General features: G+C 48.6%; 1 protein-coding gene across 1 annotated transcript in view; it reads left to right on the top strand.

Moving 5' to 3' along the window:
* Positions 1–17,500, top strand: part of dip2bb (disco-interacting protein 2 homolog Bb) — a gene marked incomplete at its 3' end in the record, with an annotated part of 34,394 nt that overhangs the window by 6,273 nt on the left and 10,621 nt on the right. Inside the window, exons 2-16 of the mRNA XM_083668212.1 lie at positions 8,966–9,037; positions 9,766–9,912; positions 12,704–12,829; positions 13,037–13,456; positions 13,569–13,715; positions 14,578–14,697; positions 14,968–15,165; positions 15,537–15,628; positions 15,831–15,941; positions 16,083–16,206; positions 16,351–16,460; positions 16,609–16,711; positions 16,853–16,917; positions 17,017–17,110; positions 17,254–17,373. Of these exons, the coding sequence (XP_083524338.1) occupies positions 8,966–9,037; positions 9,766–9,912; positions 12,704–12,829; positions 13,037–13,456; positions 13,569–13,715; positions 14,578–14,697; positions 14,968–15,165; positions 15,537–15,628; positions 15,831–15,941; positions 16,083–16,206; positions 16,351–16,460; positions 16,609–16,711; positions 16,853–16,917; positions 17,017–17,110; positions 17,254–17,373 (2,049 nt within the window). The remainder of the gene's footprint in view (positions 1–8,965; positions 9,038–9,765; positions 9,913–12,703; positions 12,830–13,036; positions 13,457–13,568; positions 13,716–14,577; positions 14,698–14,967; positions 15,166–15,536; positions 15,629–15,830; positions 15,942–16,082; positions 16,207–16,350; positions 16,461–16,608; positions 16,712–16,852; positions 16,918–17,016; positions 17,111–17,253; positions 17,374–17,500) is intronic.

Genomic DNA, 17,500 nt, shown 5'->3' with positions numbered 1-17,500 from the left:
GATCCTCCCTCGTGGTCCTGGGGAAGGGTGGGGTGGGGGGGATCGGGCTCCATGTGGCCCGCGTTGCCATGGATACCGTGGACCCCCCCCCCCCCCCCCCCCCCAATCTTAATTTGTATATTCTATATAAACCTAGGGATTAAGACGCCCATATGCCACAGTGACAGCCAAAAACACAGTAACGCAATCCAAACGCTGCTAAGCTTTTAAAGCTATTATTATGGAAGAAGCATATGAGATTGCGGCAAGGAGAGAAAGTCCCCCACAAGAGCTGATCTGCAGTCAGCTCCTCTCACCCTCACTCTGAACCTGAACGACCATACGCCGCAGAATGTAAACTGCACCGGGATCAGCGCTTGAACACGTGTGCTTGATACCATTCCTCATTCCATTCCATGCATTACACTGAGCCCGTCCTCTGGGCCACACCAGCCTTCCCTGACTTGAAGGTACTCCCCACACACTCCCAGGGCCAAGCTTCTCTTTGGTCCCACCGGTGCACAGGAGCACTAGGAAATGGAAAACATTCAACTTCCTTTGAGCACTGGAAGTCCACCATGGGGGAGGGGTAGAGGGGAGGAGGAGGGAGGGAGGGAAGGGTTGGAAAAAGACACACAACCCAGGGCCCCCCCGCAGGGAGGTAAGAGTATAGTTATTTTGGCAGTGTGACTATCCTGTCCAAAGCTGTCATTAGTGGGTTTTATTTTGACAGCACTGCTGTTAGCTGCTAAGACTTGTAACAAAGCTAAACGCCGGGGGGGGAGAAGCTCGTCATTGTGACGAAGTGGAGCGGGAGCCTCTGTCGTGGAGCAGGTGGGCCATGAGTCAGCCGCACCCCGCCCTGCTCTGTTGTCCTACACAGAGAGAGGGGGAGGAGGGGGGAGGAAAGTGGGAGAGGGGGAGGAAACGGGCGACGACTAGCTGAGTCAAGGTTTCAACTATCTCACTGCGGTATCGGTCTTCTAACACTACCCTGAGTGTAGTGTTAGACCACACACACACACACACACACACACACACACACACACACACACACACACACACACACACACACACACACACACACACACACACACACACACACACACACACACACACACACACCCACACAAACAGGTATTTCCCTGTATGCTCTATCTTGCTGTTAGGTCAATGACAGCATGAAAGCACCTCTTTGTCTCTTAAACTAACTGTGACAGCCAGGAGGCTTCTCTGTGTGTCTTTTGCGTGTGTTTGAATGGTTGCTCCCCACCCTAAGTGTCGTTAGTCAGGAGTGTGAAACATGAGTCACCTGCGTACCTGTGTGGTGCGGACACACCCTGCCGCTGCAACGCTGGGAAGGGAAACACTTCCTCCACAGACACACACCTCTATGGAAAAGGAGGGAAGAGCAGAAGACTCAACTGTTTGTCTTTTGAGTCATTTGTGTTTGGGTGTGTGTGTGTGAGTGTGTGTGAGCGTGTGTGAGCGTGTGTGAGCGTGTGTGAGTGTGTGTGAGTGTGTGTGAGCGTGTGTGAGCGTGTGTGAGCGTGTGTGTGTGTGTGTGAGCGTGTGTGAGCGTGTGTGAGCGTGTGCGAGCGTGTGCGAGCGTGTGCAATGCATGTTTGTTAACCATTACGGTCGTAGAGGTGTTGCACTACCATTCCGAGTATTCCATTAGTTACCCCAGTGGAGTGTGTGTGTGTGTGTGTGTGAACAGACACATAGAGCTGGGACCAGAGCTGTTCTCACAGCAGTGCAGGAAAACCATGTCAAAGGACAGAAGATTGAGCACTGGAGAACATGACATCATCCTCACAGACAGGAAACGTGTTTGTGCGTGCGTGTGCGTGAGTGTGTGCGTGTGAGGGAATGAGAGGCGAGAGAAGAGGGAGAGAAAGAGGAGGGGAAGTGGAAAAAGTCCTTTCAATGGAATTCTTTTATTACATTTCTATAACAAAAAAACAACAAAAAAGTGTGAGTCACACCAGTGTAAGGGGTCAGGACAGAGCTTTAGGGAGAGATTTGAGGAGCAGAGGACAGGGGTGTGGTTGGTTCAATGGAGGTAGTGGTGGTGTATGTGTGTGTGTGTGTGTGGGGGGGGGGGGGGTATGCTAAATATATAAAAGGAGAGCCTATTTGCTGTTGCTACAATACAGCAGACTGTCCACATCTTTTGGCTAATTTGAGCAGCATTAAACTTGACAGTAAATAGTTGTTGATAATGCTAAGGAAGATTATGTTTAGGGTAATTGTGTGTGTGTGCGTGTGTGTGTGCGTGCGTGCGTGCGTGCGTGTGTGCGTGCGTGCGTGCGTGTGTGTGTTGGAAGGGGGGTTATCTTTTGGCATGGGGTAGCTAGTTGGCTTCTGGTAGGGGAAACCCTCAGGGAGATTTTGGTAGGATGTTTGTTACACAGATAGAAACATGCTGGTTCCTTTGGACGGGTTATTTGGCACAAGTTCTCCTCTCCCATAGTTACTAAATCACACACACACGTACACACAAACACACATATACACACACACACACACACACACACACACACGTACGTACATACACACAACAGTGGATCAGGGAATAATAGGCTGGTGTGTGTAGGGAGTTATGGAGGAGGAGGACCATATGTCATCCTGTGTTCTGGACATTAACCATTACCACTTCTGTCTTATCAGCTAGGTCAACACTGAGTCTGCTGTCACATGATGCTGATAGACTTACTTATCTATGTATGACATCCTCCCTTGTGTTAAAAGTGTGTAATAACTTATATGGAAGCTATGGCCTGAATTCAGGTGATGTCATATGTTTTTGTATGCTAGTGTGGCTGTGTTTACTGTTGGCTACAGTGTGAGGATGTTGTCTATATGTGGGTAGCATATCAAATGTTTACTGCCAATGGTCCCTGGTCCTAGCATAGATTACTTTATCTTATGATGACTGATGGATAGATGATTCACTTACTTAGACAAATCTATTTGTTGTAAGTCGCTTTGGATAAAGGCGTCTGCTAAATGCCGGAAATGTAAATGTAATGTAAATGTTTATAAGACTGCTGATATTTTCTGGAAATGAAAGTCAAAAACAGTCTATGACTTTCTATGTCTATGTGAAACTGAGATAAGTGTGTGTGTGTGTGTGTGTGTGTGTGTGTGTGTGTGTGTGTGTGTGTGTGTGTGTGTGTCTGTCTGTCTGTCTGTCTGTCTGTCTGTCTGTCTGTCTGTCTGTCTTGTCTGTTTCTGTGAGTGTATGTTTACTGAAGTCTACTGTATGTCTCAATGTTTGAGAAGAAACTAAGTGAGATGTAATGAGAGAGACAAAACAAGTGTGTGTGTGTGTGTGTGTGTGTGTGTGTGTGTGAGAGAGAGAGAGAGAGAGAGAGAGAGGAGAAAAGAGAGAGAGGGAGATGTAGCTAATTGTTATGCAGACACAGTGCCCATGGGGTAGAGAGCGGTCTCACTGCAATTCAAGTAGCTGTGTGAGCGTGTAGGATTGGGAGAGGGTGCAGAGGGAGGATGCTTTGATCTCACTCTCCCCCCTCTCTAGAATGCAAAATCCCCACTCTAGGCAAAAAGCATAAGCACTCATGTTGTGTAGAAAGAGCCCAGAGTGGTACTGGCTACCACTTTAACACACCAGGGCAGACCTACCATGAGACTGGCTATTCTGAGGAAAGGTCTCCCTGTCTGTGTAGAGGCATGTCACCATGATGGGCTCATTGTAATGCATGGAATGGAATGGGGAATGGTATCAAACCAGCCTCCCCTGGTCACCATGTATTACTGTCCCATGGCTCAGGCAGGGGCTGGACTGTGGGGGTGGACTGTGGGGCTGGACTGTGGGGCTGGACTGTGGGGCTGGACTGTGGGGCTGGACTCTAATGGGTCAATAGGACTGTGAGAACATAGCCTAGCCGAGGCCTTTCTCTCTTCATCTCAGGAGGATTGCGGTTTCCGTCTTAAAACAGATCGCGAACACACACCATTTTCCCATTTGTTTGTACTGTATGGTGTGGTCATAATGCTAAATAACCAGCAACCACAATGCAGTATCACTGACCGGCTGACTCACAGCTTGCATTGTTTTATCTTTTAAAGCATTGTTCTCGGCATGACACAAGTCCAACATTCTGTTCCCTCTTAGGGCCGTCGAGATGTCAGCCATGCCAGTTCCCTTAAAGTCTGAATTTCATCCCGTTGTTTCAATCTTTTATCCTTTTCCATCTGTTGCATCTTTCATGATGTGTCAGTGCACATCAGTCATCTTTCCCAAATCTCCTGCTGGGTCTACTGTGTGTGTGTACTCTACTCTGTGTCTCTGTGTGACACTGACCATATTCAGCCCTGTCCATCCACCTGCGCTTCCCCTTTGGACTGTACCACCACCTCAGCTCAGAAGGGGGGAGTTCACTCAGTGGTATACTCCAATGAACTGGAACCCAGCTCAAGTAGTGATGAGGAGCTTTTTAATGGCTCTATCAGGAGGAAAAAAAATAATAAATCTGAAATCACCCAGATGGAATAGCCTAGTGTTTACTTTGAGAATCGTCTAATGCCACACTCGCCCCTCCCCCCATCTCCATCCCTCTCTCTCTCTCTCCCTCTCTCTCTCTCTCTCTCTCTCTCTGCAGTGGAGCAGGCTGCTAACATGAGCTAAAAATAAGTCGCGTGAGTGAGCTAGGCCAACTGTGCTGTTCATGCATTACTTATGGAACTGTTTGCCCCCCCCCCCAACCCCCCCACCCCATTCCTCTTCATAAACATGACTAACTCTGTCTTCGAGTGGATGCTGTATTTGGGTCTGTTCAGTGGGAAGTAACCTGCTAACGTGAACACACGGCCTCTGTTTGGTTCTGTTTGATGCTGTGTCTTCTAATTGCGTGGCCTACAGCGCTGTTGGGTTGCATAACCGACAAACCGTCCTGTCTGACCACGAGTCGTTTGTTCAATTGAATGGAATTGACTTGAACTGTGTGATAGATTTATCTGAGTGAGAGTGAGTGTGGAAATATTTGTGAGTCAGAGTGAACCAACACACTATACGTGCCATATGATAATGTGTGCATAGCCTACTTATACAGTAATATATGTGTGTGTGCGTGTGTGTGTGTGCGCATTAATCTAAGTATAGTGTGCATAATCTGTGTCTGTGTGCTGGGGATGCCCGTCTCTAATCTGGTTTGTCCCCTCTGGCGGAGCGAGGAAGGTGACTACATCGAGCTGTGATAGCCTCACCTTTTCCAGCCTCTGTGTCTCAGCACCATAATCTTTAATCTGGGATTATGGTGGCTGGCGAGAGCTCTGGGATATGACATAGCCGCAGAGGAACCACCGGCTCGCTCAGATAAAGAGATCACCGGTCAGATTAACCATCAGACACAGGAAACCCTGGCCGTTATCAAAGAAATGCTTTCGAAACGTTATCTCACTGGTGAGGAGAGGAGGATGAGCAGAGGCGATGCGGAGGGGCTAGGAGTGCAGCAGATGTGCATTCCTAACATGTGTCTCTTTGTTTAGCAGCAGGCCCTCCAGGGCTGTTGCTTTGGTTTACTTGTTAGAACATTATCACACTTCTTATGACAGCTGTCTTAGTCTCCTCTCCTCTCCTCTCCTCTCCTCTCCTTTCTTCTCCTCTCCTCTCCTCTCCTCTCCTCTCCTCTCCTCTCCTCTCCTCTCCTCTCCTATTCACTCCTCTTCTCTTCTCTTCTCTTCTCTTCTCTTCTCTTCTCTTCTCTTCTCTTCTCTTCTCCTGATGATAATGAAGATGACGAAACAAATTCTGACAGTTAATTACATGTTTAATAATGCTAATGCAGAGGAGAAAGGTCATGATCTAGATGCTGTGTGTGTGTGTGTGTGTGTATATGTGTGTGTATATGTGTGTGTGTGTGTGTGTGTGTGTGTTAGTGTGTGTGTGTGTGTGTGTGTGTGTGTGTGTGTGTGTGTGAGTGTGTGTGTGTGTGTGTGTGTGTGTGGCAGCAGTGCTTACGGAGGCGGTTGGCAGAAAGGCTGGCATGCTTCAAGGCCAGATTCTCAGGCAAAGAGCTCAGTCAGGCGAGAGAGAGAGAGAGAGAGAGAGAGAGAGAGAGAATGGAGGAGAGAGAGAAGGGGGTACAGAAAGGGTGAGATAGTTGGACACAATAAGCACGCTCACTATGACCTGTGATTACCCCACCTCTGCACTCATCCACCTCTGCTTTCTTCCTTCTATCCTTTTCTCTCTCTCTCTCTCTCTCTCTCTCTCTCTCTCTCTCTCTCTCTCTCCTGTCCCCTCTGTCCTCCCCCTCTCTCTCTGTGCATCTCTGATTCATCCCAACCTTCTCTGGCATCCATGTGTGTCCATATTTAGTCCTCTTTTTCTCTTCTCCTCTCTCTCTCTCTCTCTCTCTCTCTCCACTTCCTCCCCTCATCCTTCCTGTCAATGGAGTCACACCAACACTCTTTCATGTCTCTGGCGATCTATCTGGCATGTCTTTACACCCCTTCCTCAGTGCACAGTCACTATCACAGCTTGTCCTCCGTCCATCTGCATTGTCCCCCCGCCCCCCCCCCCTCCTCCTCCTCCTCCATGTTTCCATCCCATCTCTCCCCACTGCCCTCCACTTGTAGAGGGTTTGTGTTTGAACAGGCGGTTCAGAACAGGTGACATCGACACCATGGACTGATTTCCCAGAAACAGATTAAGCCTAGACCTAGATTAAAATACATCTTTTCTATTGAAAATGCTATTTAGTCTATCTTAATATAATAATATATGCCATTTAGCTGACGCTTTTATCCAAAGCGACTTACATTGCAGTGAGTGCATACATTTCAGTATATATGGTTCCAGCAGGAATCAAACCCACAACCTAAGCGTTGTTAGCGCCATGCTCTACCAACTGAGACACAGAGGACCATCTTCATTTGTGTCAGGCAAACTGGCCCCATACCTGTCAGTTGTCCATGGCTACTGAGGATTCCAGTAGGCCCCATACCTGTCAGTTGTCCATGGTTACTGAGGATTCCAGTAGGCCCCATACCTGTCAGTTGTCCATGGCTACTGAGGATTCCAGTAGGCCCCATACCTGTCAGTTGTCCATGGTTACTGAGGATTCCAGTAGGCCCCATACCTGTCAGTTGTCCATGGCTACTGAGGATTCCAGTAGGCCCCATACCTGTCAGTTGTCCATGGTTACTGAGGATTCCAGTAGGCCCCATACCTGTCAGTTGTCCATGGTTACTGAGGATTCCAGTAGGCCCCATACCTGTCAGTTGTCCATGGTTACTGAGGATTCCAGTAGGCCCCATACCTGTCAGTTGTCCATGGTTACTGAGGATTCCAGTAGGCCTAGCTTTACTTTCAGGGTTTGGGGTTGAGTCTATTTGTCGCTCTGAAAATGGAGTTCACAAATGTCTTACATGAAGAGGAAGGGAATTTTTAAATTCCTCTTATGTACTCCCTGGAGAATGGGAAAGAAATACTGTCTGCCATCAAAGTGTGTTTTGTTCAAACAAGTATAAATATTAGAGATATTTCCCCAAAACCGAGACTCTGATAAGAAGAATTCAGATAGGCAAAGAAACCCACCAGCTGTTTTAATCCTGAAAGGGGAGAATATTCCGGCTTTTTCTCATCAAAGTTGGTAATTGTAGTCTCTTGCAGTACCATAGTGTGCTTTCTGGAGTTTGTTCTGTGTATAAAGTGAATACATACATACAAATGCAGTAGTAAAGCTTACTTGCACTGTAAATAAAGACCTCTTTCTGTTTGGAGAGAAGTGGTCATGTCTTTTGGGATGAAACATTATTTATAGGAATTGAACTGACTCCATGTTTATGAATCTGAGACATACTGTTATCTTGTGTAGGCCTATGTGTTAGTGTGTGTGTGTGTGTGTGTGTGTGTGTGTGTGTGTGTGTGTGTGTGTGTGTGCACGCTCACTATGTGTGTGTCTTGTGCGGCGAACATCACAGCGGCAGCACGCTCCTGTAGATTCTTCCTCTACAGAAGGATACGCCCATTCCTCACCAGTGAAGCAGCACAACTTTTGGTCCAAACACTTGTAATCTCCCGCCTTGACTACTGCAACGCACTCTTGGTCAGACTCCCCGCCTTCGCCATCAGACCTCTGTAGTTCATCCAGAACGCTGCTGCTCGTCTGGTGTTCAACCTCCCCAAATTCTCCCATGTCACGCCCCTCCTGCACACCCTCCACTGGCTCCCGGTAGCAGCTCGCATCAAATTCAAGACCCTGGTGCTTGCCTACCGGGCGGCAAAGGGAACAGCCCCTCCCTACTTGCAAGCATTGGTTAGCCCCCAAACCCCTGCACGATCACTCCGCTCTTCCACCTCGGCTGCCTGCCTGGCACTGCCACCTCTACGTGGATGCAGCGGCCGCACCACTCGGTCACGGCTTTTCACTGTCCTGGCGCCCCGTTGGTGGAATGAGCTTCCCCCCACTGTCAGGACTGCAGTCACTACCGATCTTCCGCCGTAGATTGAAAACCCATCTCTTCAGGCTACATCTTAACAGTCCTTCCTAAGACCTCTTCACCTCCACAACCCTCCCTGTACTAATCCTAACCCCAACCCTTGAGACCTCTTCACCCCCACTTCCCCCCTGTACAAGTTCTCTCCTGTTAATAAATAATTAAAAAAGAATAATTATATATATATATATGCCTTCTGGCATTACGACTGCCAATGGCCCCTGGTGTGAGCATTGATTACTTTGTCTTATGATGACTGTTGGATAGATGATTCACTTACTTAAACAGATGTATTTGTTGTAAGTCGCTTTGGATAAAGGCGTCTGCTGAATGCCATAAATGTAAATGTAAATGTGTGTTAGTGTGTCTGTGTGTGTGTGTGTGTGTGTGTGTGTGTGTGTGTGTGTGCGTGTGCGTGTGCGTGTGCGTGTGGGTGTGTGTGTGTGTGTGTGTTGTATGTGTTTGTTTGTCCCCATCACAGTGACCTGCCTCACCCTGGTGTTGTCTTCTTTCTCAGGTGATATCACACAGAAGGGGTATGAGAAGAAAAAGACTAAACTTCTGGCTCCCTTCTTCATTCCAAAACCAGGTAAGAAACCCCAGGCTATCCTTCTGTCCCTCCAGTTCTAGGCTGTCCCTCTATCCCTCTCTCACTAGGCTACCCCTCTATCCCTCTATCCCTCTCTCACTAGGCCACCCCTCTATCCCTCTATCACTAGGCTACCCCTCTATCCCTCTATCACTAGGCTACCCTCTATCCCTCTATCCCTCTATCACTAGGCTACCCCTCTATCCCTCTATCATTAGGCCACCCCTCTATCCCTCTATCCTTCTCTCACTAGGCCATCCCTCTATCCCTCTATCCCTCTATTCCTCTATCCTTCTCTCACTAGGCCACCCCTCTATCCCTCTATCCCTCTACCCCTCTATCCCTAGACTATCACTAGGACAGCGCAGTAGCACTTCTGTCTTTATAAGACTACTTCCTCAATGGTATAATTGTCTGTAAATATTGGCTATTTTTAGATGCCAATTTCTCAGCAATGACATAAGCAGGTCACTTGTTTACATTGTTCTGTGCTTGATTTCTGGTATGGGTTAACTAGTTGTATATTGTAACAGCTTTTAAACAAAGGCACTGCATGTTTTAACCAGTTGTCTAGTGTGGTGAAAATGTTTGGTCTGTGTTGGGAAGACTTTCCAACTTTCCAGACTTCTATTTTTGTTTTTATTATTAGTTATCAAACAATCTCAACCAGGTACCTAGTAGTGTGTTGTCTACTGAGTGTGTACAACCATGTGTGTTGTGTTCCACAGTTGAGCCTCCCCCTAAGAACGACGGGCATGCTCCTGGTCCTAGCTCCGCCTCTGGCCATGCTCCTCCCTCTAGCTCCTCCTCCCGCTACCGGCGCTCCAAGCGACCGCACCGCAGCGGGGGAACCAGGGATGACCGTTACCGATCAGGTGAGGAATATCTGTTTATCCCCAGGGGAAGAGGGATGAATTACACACACAATCGATGCCGAAACGAAAAAAAGATTTTTACGGATTGTGCCTTTTAAATCAGCATACGATTTTGAAGAACAAGGACATGTGTTTTTAGTCAATATGACATGTTTTCCTCCTCACTTCAGTAATAAAGCGTTTGATGTTCCAGTCTGGTTTTAAGCTGAATTCCCAGACTGTAGTCTACTGTTTCAGAGGGACCAATTAATGAGTAGAGTAGCCTTGTGTGTCTGTTGGAGAGTGAGAGGCTGGCTGAGGTCATGTGTGCCCTGTGGCTGAGGAGAAAGAGAACTCTCTCACTGTGCAGGCCCTCTGCAGGGGAGCCTAGCGGGCTGGAACCCTCCATTGTGAAAGGAGAGTGATGTCACAGCTTGGCTATGCATTGGGCTGTGGAGAGCAGGGGAATACTAAACAGGAAGAGCAGACTAGACCATAGAATTGTATATTGTATACAGAGCACAGACAAGGAGAATGGAGGGTTAGAATGGATATTTTGATGTTACGATGTAAACCAGTGAAGAAATGTAGGAAAATCTATAAGACCCCCCCCCCCCCCCCTATTTTTCACACAGCTACTTCCTTTATTACTAGAGGTGCACACAGTGTAATAGCATCCTCCTCTAGGCAGCTGCATGCTCTATCGTTTCTCTCTCCTTCCGCTTCCCTCTCTCCCCTCCCTGTCTGGCCAGCCTCTGCGTCAGACTGGTCTCGCCTCTCACGTGAGACAGACACACATGCACACACAGGCACACACACATGCACACACAGGCACAGGCACAGGCACAAAGGCACAGGCACAGGCACAGGCACAGGCACAGGCAGAACCGATGCCAACCTGATGTGCCGGAGCCTCATTGTGGTGTGGAGTTTTGGGGGAGTGAAGGACTGAAGGACTGAAGGACTGAAGGACTGAAGGAGTGAAGGACTGAAGGACTGAAGGACTGAAGGACTGAAGGACTGAAGGACTGAAGGAGTGCCATTGTGTAGGATCTGTTGGAGCATGTAGGAAGGCTGACCAGAGACAACCGATGAATGTTTTTGCAGGGGGATCCAGGTGGATGCCGAGCAGGATTAAGGACACACTGGAGGATTGAGGAGCAAAGGGAGTGGTAGCCAGGTGGAAACTAATGAGATGCAGGGGAGCTACTGAGAGCTATTGGGGGAAACTGACACAGATCTATGTGGATCTATCGGAGTGATATCTAGGGGGAAAATGGAGCGAGGCTGAGAGGGAGTCGGAGAGGGACACAGAGAGAGGTCGCGGCTGGGGACTGTGCTCCCGTAGGTCTGGGTGGGTCACACTCCAGCAGACCTGATGATGAACCTGCTGACACCTCCGCCTCCTTGACAGAGAGAGAGAGAAAGAGAGAGAGATGGAGGAGGGAGGAGAGACAAAGGGACAGAGAAAGGAGGAGAATGAGGGTGTGAGCAAGAGGACAGAGAAAGAGAGTGAGCGGTCAGAGACATGATTGATGCTTTGGTGCCGATTTTGCTTGTGTGTGTACATGTGTCCATGGTATGTGTAACCTATGGGTGTGTGTAAGGTAAGGCAGTCGGTGTGTGTGTTGTCGGGCTGAGATCTACTGGTGTGTGAGTGTGTGTGTGTGTTTGTGTGTGTTTGTGTGTGTGTGTGTGTGTGTGTGTGTGTGTGTGTGTGTGTGTGTGTGTGTGTGTGTGTGTGTTGGGGGGGGGGGGGGGGCTCCGATGGCGCTTGGCTGTCTGTGCAGCTCATTGTTCATTCCAGTGTGGGGTTGGAGAGGTGCAGAAGAGACACCCACTGTTCCCATCTTAACACCCCTACACGCTTATCACCACGGAAACAGCCCTCAGCCACACAGACATGTGTGATGGTCAGTGTCTCATGTTTCTATGGCGATGATCTGACATGCAGAGTGTGGGGATAATTGAAAGCGGGGAGTAGAAAGGAGCATTCTGTTCAGGAGAATGAAATGTTATGTCATGACATTATCTCAAGCTGTGTAATGTGTGCTGCGGTTGATGGTTCATGTAGATGTGTCAGTGTTTCATGTAAACCATGTCCCATGTGATTGTATCTTCCTCATGTCTCCTAATACCGCCGACATGTATGGTTCGATTTGCATGTGTCTGTGGGTGTGTGATGTAAGTGTATAGACATGTTAGTGTGTGTGTGTGTGTGTGTGTGTGTGTGTGTGTGTGTGTGTGTGTGTGTGTGTGTGTGTGTGTGTGTGTGTGTGTGTGTGTGTGTGTGTGCGTTCGTAGATGAAGATGATAAGAGCCTTGTTCTCTCTCTCCCAGCACACAGTCTGTAGTTTCCTGTTTCAGCAGGAAATAACTGCCATCTCTTCATTTTCTCCTTGGATGGTTGAAAGTCAAACACCCACTAATGTTTTACTACGTTGACCAAAAAGGCATTAGCTCTACGAATGTCTATTTCAGTTGACGTAGTGTTGAAGGAAATATTTACCAAGCTGGTGACACTAAACAACATTGCACTAGCATGCTGTTTCTTTGTGCTTAAGTATTTTAATTTCATTTTAATTTCGTTTTAATTTTGTTTCCACACCAACAGTCCCTATTCCACTAGCAAAAACGCATAACTCAATTACTGCAATTACAATACGATTACTGGAGAACTGTTGCAACAATGTAAGCCTTTTTTTCCTTCATTTTTTAACAGCCATTTCTCTCCTCTCTTTCTCTCTCTCTTTCTCTCTCTCTTTCTCTCTCTCCTTCTCCCTCTCTTTCTCTCTCTCCCTCATTCACACAGATATCCACACAGAGGCGGTTCAAGCTGCATTGGCTAAACACAAGGAGGAGAAAATGACACAGCCCATAAATACCAAACGCCGCTCCACCTACGTTCCTTCACCAGTTGAGACCCGCACCCCACCAGGTAGGACTTAGTTCCTCCTCAAAACCAGCCACATGCCTTTCAACCATTTTTCTCTGGACTTTCAGGACCTGTAATGTTGTTTGCTAGTGGTGTGAATTTAATCTTAAATGTCACCTTTGAGTGGGTTAAGCTGACAGCTTCACTGTCTGTCTATACCTCTCTAACTTTTTCTCTTTCTCTCTCTCTCTCACACACGCACTCTCTCAGACTCCTCGTCGGGCTCAGAGGATGAAAGTGCTCTTCGTCGGCAGTCGTCCCTGGGGGCATCTCTGGGTGCTCCCGCTACGGTCCAGCCCAACCTGCAAAGCCCTGACTCCTGGATCAACCGCTCTGTCCAGGGCTCCTCCACCTCCTCCTCCGCCTCCTCCACCCTGTCCCACGGAGAGGGCAAGCCCCAGCCCCAGCCCCAGCCCCAACCCCAACCCCAGAGCCAGCCCCAACCCCAGCCTCATCCCCAGCCTCAGCCCCAGGCCCCACCACAGTACAAACCCCAGTACCAGCCCCAATATCAGCCCCAATACCAACCCCAGTACCAGCCACAGCCACAGCCACAGCCACAGCCACATCCACAGCCACAGCCTCAGTCAGCACTGGCACTGGCTGACAGGATCGCTCAGTCACGCATCGGTGAGATATGCCAAAATGGAGTCTTATGTGATGTAGCTATGTGATAGAGGAACAGGACACAGCATTTAAAAAAGGTGATGACTAGATGAAATAACGTCTGTCTCTCTCCCAGCCCCCTCAGAGAACAGTGGACCCCCCCCAGACGTGACGGCTGCGGCCCCCCAGGCCAGGAGCTCCAGGGTGGACCTGCCCTCAAACCCCGTGGTCCGGGGGATGAGCCGCGGACAGAGCCGCTCCAGCATGATGGAGACCGCTGACGGTAATAATGACATTTACCTTTATCTACCTTTAAAGTGTGTGTGTGTGTGTGTGTGTGTGTGTGTGTGTGTGTGTGTGTGTGTGTGTGTGTGTGTGTGTGTGTGTGTGTGAGAGAGAGATCAAAGATTATGACTGTGTGAGTGTGTGTCCTATGTGAGTGTGTGTCCGAATCTTCTCATTCGTTTGCATTTCCATTGAAATTTCAGTGATATGTTTTCTCTTTTCCACCATATCTAACCATATCATTAACCAAACGATGTTGCTTTCTTTTTTTCTGGTCTTTTTTTCCACCCTGTCACATGTTTATTTGACTGGCATTAGGACGAGGTAATACCTTTAACCCCAGAGATAGTCGTGTAAACGTCTGTGTACCGTTTGTGATCTGTTTCTACCCTCTGTTTGCACTGTAGGATGAGGGACTATAGTGTTGTTGTGAAACCAGACCTACGTATACCCACAAGAACTTCACCCATAGGAAGAGTTCACCCTCATGTGTTTTTCCCATACAAAACCAATGATTCCCATTCCTCATATCTCACTCCGACTGTGCCTCCCTGCCCTGGTCTCCAGTTAGCCCTGTGTGTGCTCTGTGCTGCTTTTCATTCCAAGTGATCTGAGTCTTAAAGTAACAATGGCTTTGTCCTGTCATATTTGAACAAATGGAAGTAAGGTTATTATTAAATATTTAGAGGGCGATAGATGTGGGTTTGGAAGGAAAAGCAGGGATGTGCCAAGCCAAGCCACAAGAGTGTGTGAAGTCAAACCTTCCCCTCCTGTATTTGGGACAGCGACAGTGTGTGCGTGTGTGTGTATGAGTGTGTGAGTGTGACTTGTATGTTTGTCCGACCACCACCTCCCTGTAGGGGTGCCAGTGAACAGCAGGGTGTCCACCAAGATCCAGCAGCTCCTCAACACTCTGAAGAGGCCCAAGAGGCCAGAACTCAGTGAGTTCTTCATGGATGACGCAGAAGAGATTGTGGAGGGTGAGTCACGTCATATATTATATTCCCTTCCCGATGTAATGTGTCACGGGAGCCGTTTTGCTGTGAAAGGCAGTGGCACATACCATATCATCACAAGGTCCCTGGTTCGATTCCGGCCATCGACATATCCTGCATGTCATCCCTCCTCTCTCTCACCCATCCTTCCTGTCAATCTCTACTATCTCTATCCCAATAAAGCAGAAATGCCCTAAAAACATATTTAAAAAAAATAAAAATAAAAAATCTAAAACATTTCCCTCGCTCCCCCAGTGCCCGTGCCGGACCCCAACACCCCGAAGCCGGAGGGCCGTCAGATCATCCCAGTGAAGGGAGAGCCCCTGGGGGTGGTCAGTAACTGGCCCCCGGCCCTGCAGGCAGCTCTCGCTCGCTGGGGGTCCACACAGAGCAAGAGCCCCGCCCTCACCGCCCTCGACATCACCGGCAAACCCCTCTACACACTGACCTACGGTGAGCGGCAAGGCCCACACTACATCTGTACTGTTATACTCAGATCAAGAATCCAGCTCAGGCCAAGACATTATTTAATATAGTGATGCAGTACACTTTACATGGCTAAAGGAAATAGCCCTGACCCTCATATTTTATGTAACACTACATATTGTACTATAGTGAGGAACATCCTTTTAGGTTACTGTTAGTCTTAAGGGCCGTAGTGGATGGAGTCATCTAGATAATGGGGGCTTTTGTGTACAGTATGAGATTGATTGAAAGGTCTTTTCACTGTGATTTACGATGCCCCTGTTGTCCCCTCCCTCTCTCCGCTCTTTCTCCTCCCTCTCTCCTCCCCTCTCTCTCTTCCCTCCCTCGCGCTCTGTTAGGGAAGCTTTGGAGCCGCAGTGTAAAGCTGGCTTACACCCTCCTCAACAAACTGGGAGCCAAGAACGAGCAGGTTCTCAAGCCTGGAGACCGGGTGAGACAACAGAACAGAGACAGGCAACCACACAGGCCTGAAAAAACTTTATTAACACAAACAGTATAACATGGCATGAGAACACCAGGTAACTGGGGTTTGTGATGCAATGAAGGCTATTTGAACCACAGAGAAGCGCGCCCATGGTCACTTAGCCTCGGCTGCTACCAGGGCCATTCCTTATCGATCCATTTCCTGGCAGGTGGCGCTAGTGTACCCCAACAGTGACCCAGGGATGTTCTTAGTGGCGTTCTATGGTTGTCTGCTGGCGGAGGTTATTCCCGTTCCCATCGAGGTACCGCTGTCTCGCAAGGTAAGTGATGTCACCAATAAGGGTTTGTTTAAGGTGTATCGGCATTACAATGGAAGTGTGCACCAACGCACAAGTTCCCACAGCTGGCATGTTGTTGTTTGTGTCTGCTTGCTCAACTCCTGTCTTTGGATGTTCCTTCAGGACGCAGGGAGTGGCCAGGTGGGCTTCCTATTGGGCAGCTGTGGCGTCACCCTGGCTCTGACCAGTGAGATCTGCCTGAAGGGACTGCCTAAGACGCCCACAGGAGAGATACTACAGTTCAAAGGTCAGGAGCTGCCTCTGCTACTTTTTTTTCTGTTGACCCCTTGTTAAATGTAAATTATGCATTTAGTTTGGGCTCTTTTTTGGCTTAGCTTAGCGGTACACTGAAGATGATTGGCTGTTGTATGATATTGGCTGTCTCTCATAGGCTGGCCTCGATTAAAGTGGGTGGTGACAGACTCCAAGTACCTGACCAAACCCTCAAAGGACTGGCAGCCACACATCCCCACGGCTAACACTGATCCTGCATACATAGAGGTGTGTGTGTGTGTGTGTGTGTGTGTGTGTGTGTGTGTGTGTGTGTGTGTGTGTGTGTGTGTGTGTGTGTGTGTGTGTGTGTGTGTGTGTGTGTGTGTGTGTGTGTGTGTAGTCTAATCCTCGGCGATTGTGTTTTCTCTCTGTGTAGTACAAGGCCAGTAAGGAGGGCACAGTGATGGGTGTGGCTGTGTCTAAGGTGGCCATGTTGACACATTGCCAAGCACTGACCCAGGCTTGCAACTACTGTGAGGGTGAGTACATGGAAACTGTGAAACTGTAGTAGTAGTAGTAGTAGTAGTAGTAGTAGTAGTCATTGTATTACACAGTGAGGGGAACGAATGATCCTGTTACTTACAGCTGTGCTATATCCCTATTTCCGTTTCTTTCTTTAGGAGAGACACTAGTGAATGTTCTGGACTTCAAAAAGGACATGGGTCTGTGGCATGGAGTTCTCACGGTGAGTGTGTGTGCTGGTTTGAATGTTTGCACGGAAAAGTAGTTATATATATCGTTTCTATTCTTGTCTTATGTAATATATGCGTTGTATGTCTTTCAGGCTGTGATGAACAGGATTCACACCATCAGTGTCCCCTATGCAGTGATGAAGGCGTGCCCTCTCTCCTGGGTGCAGAGGGTCCACATCCACAAAGGTATATTATACCCCCCAGTCAACGCACAACGCCACCAAGCTTACACCCTCTGTGTGTCCCTCTAGAGCAGCAATGAGTACAGTGGAGCTGTGAATGCTGTGACTGAACGCTGTGCGTTTAATGTCCCTCTGCTCCTCCTGTAGCTCGCGTTGCCTTGGTGAAGTGCCGTGATCTGCACTGGGCCATGATGGCACACCGGGACCAGAGGGACACCAGTCTTGCGTCGCTGCGTATGCTCGTCGTCGCCGATGGTGCCAACCCCTGTGAGTTGGAATGCTGGGAAATGGAGTTGGAACTTGATTGCCCAAATGATGGTCAGGATTGGATGATCTCTTACTATTTCTCCCTTTTGCCCTCCCACTCTCTCTCCCTCTCTCTCTCTCTCTCTCT

Source organism: Argentina silus (assembly GCF_951799395.1).
Source record: "Argentina silus genome assembly, chromosome: 4".
NCBI lineage: Eukaryota > Metazoa > Chordata > Actinopteri > Argentiniformes > Argentinidae > Argentina > Argentina silus.
This window is presented reverse-complemented; position numbering and strand designations above follow the sequence as displayed.